Source organism: Cyanistes caeruleus, chromosome 3 (assembly GCF_971803275.1).
Source record: "Cyanistes caeruleus chromosome 3, bCyaCae1.hap1.1, whole genome shotgun sequence".
Lineage (NCBI taxonomy): Eukaryota > Metazoa > Chordata > Aves > Passeriformes > Paridae > Cyanistes > Cyanistes caeruleus.
Genome location: NC_141703.1, coordinates 89,588,151 through 89,598,765, shown reverse-complemented (window position 1 = coordinate 89,598,765; position 10,615 = coordinate 89,588,151). Strand labels below are relative to the sequence as shown.

At 35.5% G+C, this 10,615-nt stretch overlaps 1 protein-coding gene across 20 annotated transcripts in view; it reads left to right on the top strand.

The window, feature by feature from the left end:
• STXBP5L (syntaxin binding protein 5L) overlaps positions 1 to 10,615 on the top strand; it is a 183,463-nt gene that overhangs the window by 124,154 nt on the left and 48,694 nt on the right. For all 20 annotated transcript variants that reach the window (XM_086884036.1, XM_086884037.1, XM_086884030.1 and 17 more), the window contains 3 exons: positions 1,487 to 1,659; positions 5,971 to 6,096; positions 10,004 to 10,155. In XM_086884036.1, the coding sequence (XP_086740162.1) occupies positions 1,487 to 1,659; positions 5,971 to 6,096; positions 10,004 to 10,155 (451 nt within the window). The remainder of the gene's footprint in view (positions 1 to 1,486; positions 1,660 to 5,970; positions 6,097 to 10,003; positions 10,156 to 10,615) is intronic.

Genomic DNA, 10,615 nt, shown 5'->3' with positions numbered 1-10,615 from the left:
CTTTCTTCAGTGAAGGTCCTCTTCAAAGCTTTTGAGAAGAAACATAGGAAAAGAGTTTACACTCATTTGAATGTGGAAGGAGGAATCAATAGTCCTAGTTATGAGATCCCCCAAAAATATCTTTACTCTGTGTCAAAATAAATCGGTTCAACATTTCTATAACCTTCCTAAGGTCCAGTGCAAGCAGGGACAAAATGATAAGAAAAATTCACAATCATGTTTTCAGCCTGAATTTTTCCTTCTCTCTTTAAATGTGCAACAGCTAGAACTTAACAAAATTAATTTTAGTAGAAAAAGGAATACACACAGAAAAACATTGAAAGAAGAGCGATGCACTTCTAACATGGCAAGCAGAACATACTCTTCAACAGTTACTCCAGCCGTGCATAAAGATTAAACAGCATTATAAATTCTTTCAGTCAGCTGCAATTACTTCCAGATTAGCTTTTCCTGAACTCAATATTTCACTCATTAGTCTTTGAAGGCAAGTGTTGTCTGTAGGTTTCTTTAACTGATTCAGGCACAAAATATCCATGGATGTTGAAAGGAGAAAACAAAAGTGAAATTTTGAGAAAGGTCTCTCTCTCCTGGTTGAACAGAATCACTTCTTTCTGAAACCTTGTGTGTTTTAGCACAGTGATTAAGGAACAAGTGACCCTTCAGTGCTACTCACCTTTATCTCCAGATTCTCATGAAATTTAGCTATTTTTTTAATCTTCATTCTGGTACAGATGATGTCTCAATGGAAGATCACTGAGATTGAGCTTGCAGTATCTACACTGCAATTGCTTCTATTCCTTTCAATGTAGCAGCACTGAAAGTACTGTTCAGCTAGTAATCCCCAGACCTTGTCTCTTTGAGAGCTGTATCTTAGTTTTTATTATTTTCAAAATTATGATTTCCTTGGGCAACTCATAAGGTAGAAAGAATTGCTCGGTATTTACTTAACTAGATTTGAACTTCCTGTCCAGTTCTTCCCTGGAGTCCTTAAGTTAATATTTCCTGAATTAGTGGAGAGAATTGTAGGGTGGTTTGGCTTCTTTTTCCATTTCTAGAGGGGCCAGAAGGAAAGCAAAAGGTAACTGGTTTGAATTTGCTTTCTAGAATCCACCAAACTCACGTTCATTCTAAGGAACACAGCTGTCTGTGCTGTTATCTCTGATTTCCTGGCCTCCACCTATGCACAAATGAAGGTCATGTATCAGTACTATTCACACTGTCAGGCTTATCCATCCTGGCTAAAACTTGTCTGGTAGAGACTGTTGTATGAGTAATCAGGAGGCAGAGTTGGTGAGCCTTCTAGTTCCTATCTGATGTTGCTGTGTACTCCACATACATAACAAATGACAGTATTCTTTGCCTGCAAATTATAATGATGAATGGGAGTTATTTTTTTAAAAAAGGCATACTGATATTTATTTGAAAGTAACAGAACTTTCAGCAGCTTTCCTTATGAAATGATAACTTAGCTTTTTATTTATTTAAGTCATTAGAGGTACGACTTCAATGCGAAGTAGAAGACATCATTACTCCTGAACCAGAAACAAATCCTCCATTTCCAGATGCCTCCTCCCAGCTTCCTTCTTTAAAGAGCCTTTCAGGCAGTACCAACACTGTAGCATGTGAAGGAACGATGAAGGACAGTATCCCTTGTCTTAGGTAAGTCTATGCCATTATTTAAATATTGATCTTTTTAAAAAGCATTCTTATCTGTTAGCCAATCCATCAATTCCCAAGAAAAAGAGATTAGTTGTATGTAAGTGACACAAAATGAGAAGAAACCAGAATAAGAAACAAAGTAATTAAAGCAAAGTAAATCAACAAGAGATTTTAAAAGGATAAAAGTAATTGTGAAGAATATAAACTGTTACAGTAAAGGTTTGACTGTCATTTTCCATGTGATCTAGGAGTAAATCTTCAAGGAATTTCTGAGGATAGTTCATGATGAAACTTCCATAAAAGCCAGCATATGCAAAGCTTTCTCTCCTTGATTAATTTAACAGTTAATTTTTATTTTTTTTTATGTAAGAACTGTATGAATTTTATGATGTTTAAGGCATAATTTAAGCACATTAAACTGTGTTCGTACTTATGAAACAATCTTTAAAATATACAGTTATGAAACAGTCACACTGTGTGGAAGTGTATATTTGTTTAATCTTTAGAAAGAAGCAAATTGTTTTCTACTAGAATACATTGTCACTGTTTTGGAGTAGACTAATATGTTCTTATTAATAAGGCAGATAATTATGGATTTGAATAGTTTAAAACAATAATTCTGTACAAAACTCTATAAACTGTAATTTTCCAGCAATTAGAGTGCATTGCTGACAACAATTGCTCTCATTTTGGTGAGTTCATTATTATTTTGGTCTAATTATTTTTAAATCTTTTAAATGCCTCAGTTATCTCAAAAGCAGTTAAAATGAACATTTCCTGATTTTGCAGATACTTTGGGCTGCTTGGCTCCTGAAAATGGCATTAGCATTTAAAAGCAATATTGTGATATTGTCCTTGTAAAATTAACAGTATCTTTTGGCATTCTGTTCATTTGTCCACCTCATTCAGTCAGGCAGTTGAACTTCAGACCTCAGTTTAATCATTAATTTGAGCTATGAAAATCAACAGAAGAGGCAGAAATCAGTTATTAAAAAAATCCAAATGTGAAATATATTTATGACATTGATATCAGGAAGAATGCAATCATTTTATCATTTCACTGGCTAAGATTTTTGCTTAAGAAATTCTTACTTGATTTTGTCTGGGAGAGAGGAATTGTTGATGTTGGAGGCAGAAAAGTTGTAACAAACCACAGAGGTTCAGCTTGTTAGTGTTTTGAAGTTTTCTTAACTCAAATAATCTCACATTAAGCTGGCCAGTAGATTTTTTTCCTGTTTTACACAAGGTAACTGTAATCTTATTTTGACTGAGAAGAGATTTCTCAAAGTCAGAGTAATTCTGCCACTAGAACTACTGGCATTCTGCTACATTTAGATAAAAAGTATACTTACGTATACTATTATGCTTCTCAGAAAATACATAAAAATATCCACACTTCTCCCCCAAACCTTGGCTGGGTCCGCAGGCTTGTCTAAGAAATCCTGATCTAAGCAGAATTATGGTGGTAAAATGAAAGTAGTGCTGAAAACAGAAAAAAACAGTGAAGACCAGGGTGATGCTGTTGACTTTATATGCAAGTCATTCAGGTGGGCAGCAGGACAGAATGTAAAATAGAGCAATATTAATGTAAAACTGCAGCCACCTGCACATGGAGGGTGAGTGCACAGCTTGAACTATTGATAATGAACATAAAATTTTACACACATACTTAACTGGCTCCATTATGTGTCTTTTCATATCTGCTTCTCAACATTGTTACAGCAAATGAATGGCACTACACACTACATAATTTTTTCTAGCCAGAAGTCAGAATGACTGAATGTGTTTGTGTCTGTGAATAGCTACTAGGAAGAAAGTAGATGGAGGGACTGAAGTAAAGAAAACTTGGCACTTTTCTGAAATCAAAAGTAGCTGTTACCAAGAGAGGCAGGCAGCAGTACAGAGTAAATATTGTTCCTGCTTCTTTCAGAAGATTTTGCAGTGAAATAGGCAGCTGTAATAACCTAAGAAACCAATGGATTTGTGATTATGCAGATAAATACTTTTGATGTAAATGCTGTTATCATAAAGCTGTACCCAGAATGTCAGTCTTTGTTCCTAGACTTCTAGTATCATCCCAAAATTAGGTCAATCAAGGGTTTTGACAGCAGCTGCAAGTAACTCCAAAGTGATAAGGAACTGTGAATATCTTTTGAAAAAAAGTAAAAAACAAAACTTTGCAACAATGAAATTCAGTATAGCCTATAATGTCTACATTCCTTCTGCTCCTTCTGCTACTCCTGCAGTCTGCTTAGGCTTTTATTATAAACACTTCAAATAAAAAGCCATCCAAAATAAGGTGCAGAACTGAATATCTGTATTACTGTTCAAGCAGGGTGGTTAGGGAAACAAGGGAAGTAGCTCAAAGATTCTTGAGCAGGAAGATGTCACAGAAACATGGAAATGACAATCATGAAATCTGAAATTATTTTACTCCATTATTATAGTCTTTCACCACCTGCAGTTTATGCTATGCTTAGAGAAAATCTCTGTGAAATAATATTCATTTTTATTAAAGCAGATCCTCAAATTTACAGCGAAAAATATTGAGAGGGAAAGGTGTTTGCTTTTTTCCCCTCAGCTGACAGCAATCCAAAAGAAAACTTAGAAGGTACTTCAAGTTCTCCAATTTTTTCAGCATGCCATTTAAAACACATTGGAAAAGTAATGCCACATTAAAAAACATGTTTTGAAGATCAGAATTAATTCTGCAGACATTGTCAGTCTCATGGTAGCTTGTTTAGAAGTAGGAAAGTATAAATGCATTGCTTTCACAGATACTCGTTGGACCAGCCTGCTTGCCTCTTGTATTCTCCAACACCATCAGTTTTCCATTAGAAAATATAGATGGAAAGCTCAACTGAAAGAGCATTAGACTAGCTCCTGGTTCTTGGATTTCATTTACCTGTTCTATATTTTTCTAGCATTTTTAAGGGCAGGAGTCGAAAGCTGAAAATGGGGTACAAGATGGAAAGACCACCACTACTACGCCTCTTAAAGGCTTATCCACAGACATTAGAAGTTGAAGGGCTCCATCACAAACATACTCTGAAGGACTGTTTGTAAAATTCTCAGCTTCTGCTTGCTGTGAAGTTTCTTTAAAAATAATACATCTTTACTGTGTACAACTCTTGTCTGCAGTTTCAGTTTATCCTGGTCTCAAAGGACCCTTCTCCCGTAGCAGTTTGAGTTCACAGATGTTCACACCTTTGTTCTCAGCACAAATACTCCTGGGTAATCCAGGGCTTGCTTCATTAAGGTTATGAATAGCATCACTTCAGAAATGCTCATGGATATTTATCAAATGAAGAAAGAAAAGGGCAAAGCTTTAGTGCCAGCAGAACAGGTCAGAAATTGCAAAACTCTGAGCAGACGTTTGCTGTTGATAGAAAACAGCAATACAAAGCTATTGCCGACTGTAGTGGGTTGAGCACTTGCTGAACTGCACTGTCATGTCTTTCCTACAACAAGATCCAAGCCAAGTGCCTGATTACTGCTCCAGACAAATACACATGAAAGGTCTGAAGAGTACTACTGGGAAAAGAAATAGAACAGTGAGTGTGCCAAGCCGCTGTTCAGGAAATGCATTTAGAGAATACATGAGGAATGACTTTCTCACAGATTGCCCTATTTTATGCCTGTGTGCAAAGGGGTGCACACAAGCACTCTCACCAGTAACAGTACAGTGAAAATGCACTTACTAGTGGGTTTTACTTGTAAATTACTACTACAGCATGAATGTACTAATGACTAACATGAATGCATCAAAGTATTGCTATTATTGCATGATTTCTTTCAGCATATCCCACATTATTGTACCACACAAAGAAGCACATAAAGCAGTCATACAGAGGTGTTCAGCTCTTACACTTCCCCTTAAAATGTACACCTTCACTACCTGCTTTGCAAGTCACTGAGCTTGCCATAACACTTAATAGTTGTATCAGATCTGGTGTAGGAACTGTTCATTCACATATTAGGTCATTGTCCTCCTAGAAATAAAACAGGACTTGTTTTCACTACATGGACAAATAGATTTGTCAAGTCCATAAGTTTTTAATATGCTCTGGTGAGGACCACTACAGAAAGGTGTATCTTCTTATCTTCTCTTGCTTCTTGGCATTTTTCTGTCATGCTTTACTTCAGAAGAAAAAAGTTCTAAATACACAGAAATGTTCTTCTGCAAAGTCTCAAATGAAAGAATTTTAGATTTTCCGTTCAAGTTGACAATTCATAATGATGCAAAGCAGTTGTTTTTCATGGCCCAATGGTTTTCTTTGTTTGTTCTGATTTTGTACCTCTTCTTCTTAGCGTTAAGGCTCGACCTGTGCGGATGCCTCCTGGTTACCAGGCAGATCTCGTTATCCAGTTGGTGTGGGTGGATGGTGAGCCTCCACAACAGATTACCAGTCTTGCTGTAAACTCTGCTTATGGACTGTAAGTTTCTCACAATTAAGTTTGCATTGATTTATTGTTTATTGCACTAAATCACATGTTTTCCAACTATACTTTGAAATTTCCTACAGACAATTAAGGTCAAAGCAAAGTATTCAAAAGATGCTGTAAATCAGAGTCTAAGGGAAAAATTATTTGAACTGACATAGAGATTGTAATATGGGATGTTAAACTGCCATTTATTGCCAATATTTTTACTAATCCTATTTAAAAGACTGAATCTTTTCGCATAATTCTTTCCATCCTTTCAAATAAGATCTAATTGCATTTCAAATCTGTAATTTTCAAAGTTATTTTGAAAGGTTAACCAAGGTGAAATACATTTAATGGAAAATGGTGAAGTGATTAACTGTTAAATGCCATTTATCATGACATCATATCTTGGTTGGAAATTGTCTTCTGAGAGCAGCATTTTTATGTCTGTGCTAATGTCTGTTTGCACAAGAATCTGTGACCTGAAATTGAGAATTGAATAAGGAACATTTAAATGCTGTATTCTGGATGGCAATGCAAATGACTGTGTGTAATTGTTTCCTCAAGTTCAGTTTATTTGCAAATTTTTAATGTTTTCTCTTACTGAGAGTCACCCTGATACATTAAAATGGTTTTCCCTGTAGTTTTTTCTCCAATGAAACTATTGGCTCTAATGGGTGTTAGGTGCTGACTCCTGCTGATTTTCAGTAAGTCACTGGACTCTTTTTAGTCTTTGGCAGTTTAATGCAGAGTTTTTACATTTCTGCAAGAATACTGTCTTCTGAGGGCTGTTTTTTCAAGTTTTCAGCCTGAATTTCTAGATCGTTTCCTATTAATGAATTATGGGAGTTTCTTTCCTTTATCATACCTTGATGCATTTATTACTTGTGCAAATTTTTAGGTTTTGCCTGATTTGCTCCCTTGCAGGTCTCAGACCTCAAGGCAGCATCTGAATAATCACACGGTTCTCTCACTTGTAAACTAGTCCAATAGGTAATGGTTCTCCTAATGGTCACAGTGGTTTCCTAAACCACTGATTTGATTCAGTCAAGTGCTTGAAATTGTTTCATTTGCTAGGAGTAGTAATAGTTTACAGGACAGCCTCCTTTAAAACACCATAAGCTAAATACAAGAATGTTTCAGAAATAAATGTATGTATGGATAAAATAGGCTGATAATCTAAATTTAGCCTTCCTACAAAATCTACCCAAGAAAGGTCTTTCTTCTTATATTTTTTCTGCAGACTCTCTTCTGTCTTCCTTTCTCTTGTCTCTCTTAACTTTTTCCTCAGGCCTATGACAAGGCACAGTCCTTTCTTTCATCAGAAATTTTGCTTACTACTTTGTCACCTGTTATCTATCTTCACAATATGGAAAAACCTGTTCCACTTCAGCATGAAACCTGAGAACATGTAATTTTTGCCATGCTAAATTGTAGAGATATTTGGGTCATCTTTCGCCTAATTTTTCTTTCTATACTAATCAGTTTAACTAGGTCAAAGACATAAAATGGTGTGTGTTCTGGAGAGTCTGTTTCAAGTATTCTTTTAATTATTTTGATTTCTGGAACTGTTTTGCTGCAGCCATGAAACAGGAATAAAGTGAAATGCAAAAAAAAACGTTTATTCCCAGCAAAGATGAAAGACTTCAGACACTGCAAAATTTTATTTAATGTATTTAGTTTTAACAGTACCAAGGCTCCAAATTAAACGTATTAACACCTGGTTTATTTATGTTGAAATGAATAATCAAAAACTTCTTCATATTATGAAAGTAGAAATTTTTAAAAATGCTTCAATTACAACTGAAGAACTAGGTTAACCTTGAGGAACAAGGTTAAATACAAATAATAAATTTGTTTTGAAGTAGGTTCTGTTGGACTTAAGGCAGTCATGGAAAATTTGTTACTAGCTCATGGGCTAACAGTTTTCAGCTAATCTGCATATTAATTGTCATGAAATGTCTGGTAAGGGTTTTATGACATTTCTGTGAAAGATACCAACAGAATAGGATATCACCTAGCAACTGATTCTGTTCGTTGCTCAAAACTGAGAAATTTATTTTGTATTTGATTCCATAAGGACTTGGTTGTTAGCAATTGATCTTATGCCTTGTTAATAGTAATCAGAAGCATTATTAATGAGCAATTTCAGATTATTTTTTAAACCAATTTGTTTTGGTATAAGAAATATTAGAATATAATATTGTGTGTGAAATTAGAGGAGGTTAGAAAAATCCAGACCAGGAAATCATACATTTTGTTAAATTGCTGACCAGGGGTATGAATGATCATTAGCTCTTCTTATGACTTTTGTTTTCCAAAATTAATAAATCTCAGGTGCCTTTTCAAAGTGCAAATGGCTATTTTTTTTCCCTAAAGTATTAATAGATGAGATTGACACTTGTCATTTTTATTCCTTTTCTTTTTTTCTCCACCCAGAATGCAGGTACTTACAAACACGTACAATCAACCCTCTTTTAATCTAAAACCATTACCCCCATTCCCATGAGCCCTTTTCTCAAGCTCGTCCAGGTCCTTCTGGATGGCACTTGTCCCTCTGGCACATCTCAGCCTGGTGTTGTCTGCAAATTTACTGAGGATGCCCTTGATTCTATTCTCTCTGTCACTGGTAAAGACATTAAGGTGTACTAGTCACAGTACAGCTCCTGAGAGACACCAGTCAGGATAAAAAAACATCAGTGGGGAACAATCAGGGTGCATCCATAGTATTTCCATAGGTTCTGTACTGCACTCCGTGTTGAGACAAGGGTCAACCGTAAACACGGTGTAGTAACAATCAGTAGGATTCAAGCCACTGTTGAAGATGGTGCCTTAATTTGTTAGTTTGACAACTGAGGAAAAATAATTTCATTTTTCTCCAAATATTAAATTTTTATTTGCTATATGGAACCCTCTTTTTTATAGTAGAAGCAGTGTAAGGAAAGATAGGACAGAAGAAAATTTTCTAGCTATTACCCCTAGTAATGAGGTGCTTTCCCTCCACCTCATTTTATTTTGCATTGTTGTTTTTCCACACACAAATTTCTTTCAGATATTTTAGAGATACATTAGGAAGAGTCAGGTGGAGGTGAGCGCACAGCTCACTTTTAGTGTGAATTAAGTGCTTAAATATTTTGCAGTGATTTCAACTGACCATTTCAATCATTTTTTACATAAAATGACAGAACCTGATAGCAAGCGATTCTGAATATGATTGAACATGGTTTGGGTTTTTGAGTTTCTTTGTGGCTGTACCTGCAATGCTTTCTGTCTGGAATTTAAAATTGCAGTCTGATACAGAAGAAGAGAGATCTTGCCCATAAATCAAACCTTCAAAATGCATTTGCAGAAACATTACAGAGGGGTAGAGACTGTTTTAACAGGAATCTCTGCTGTATATAAGCTGACAGAGTTGGAAGGAAATTTTATAAATGCCTTTCAGATTTGGGTATCTCCACAATACAGCCCAACATTTGTATTTAATTTGTCATTTACATTTAGCTTTAAAATTATTTTTTACATGTATGTGTATTTATTTGTGTTATACAGATTATTTATATTTAAATCTCTATTTGTATTTAATATAAAGGCATAACCACTTTTTAATATCTACATCCCTATTTTTAGGCTTAATTGATATCATTATTATTAGAATTACATTGTTCAGTGAAGCAATGTTTAGAAATTACTGCAATGTGTCTGTAACAGGAAGTTGGTAGAAGTTGTAAGTCTGCTCTCTGGAAAGTTAATTCAGAAAACAGTCTTTAAAATTCAGGTTTACAAATCTATAAGAAGTAAAAAAACATGAATAGTTCCTGAAGAAAAAGTTTGTGTACTGTTCATAATAATAATTATTATTGTTTTCAGAATTTAATTCCATATTACTAACACTTTTGAGGGACGTTTCTCTTTGCAGAGTGGCTTTTGGGAACTGCAATGGTTTGGCAGTTGTGGATTTCATGCAGAAGACAGTTCTGCTGAGCATGGGCACCCTCGACCTCTATGGATCCAGCGATCCATACCAGCGCCAGCCCCGCTCACCTCGCAAGAGCAGGCAGTTTGCTGCAGGTAGGAAATAAATCATTGTGGTTATGAGCCTGATATGTTTCTTTGGTTTTTTTGCCTGTGGCTTTTTCTAGTGCTTTTGGAATGCATGAGTATTTGCCGGCCAATGGAGTTTCTATAACTTGGCAAAAGAAACTTGACATGCTCTAGGTGCGGGCACTTTCCCAGAAATAAAATGTTTTATGAGGTTTTTTTTTCTTTTTGGGATGGAGGTCAGCAAGTAACTCCCTTAGCTGAGTCTGTAAAAAATCATAATGAGCAGAGCAATAAATTGTTTCTCTGGCAGTCACCTGAAGTGTAGTTTGTATGCTGTTTTCTTTCTGGTTTCAGTAAGTTCATACCGCTAAGACTTGAATTTAAGCTTAAATGTACCTTCTGCCAGGTGCTATTAATTTGAATAGTCAGCTGTGTTTAGAGATGTGTAACACCTAGGAGGCTTGTTATGTAGGTAACACAAGAAGCT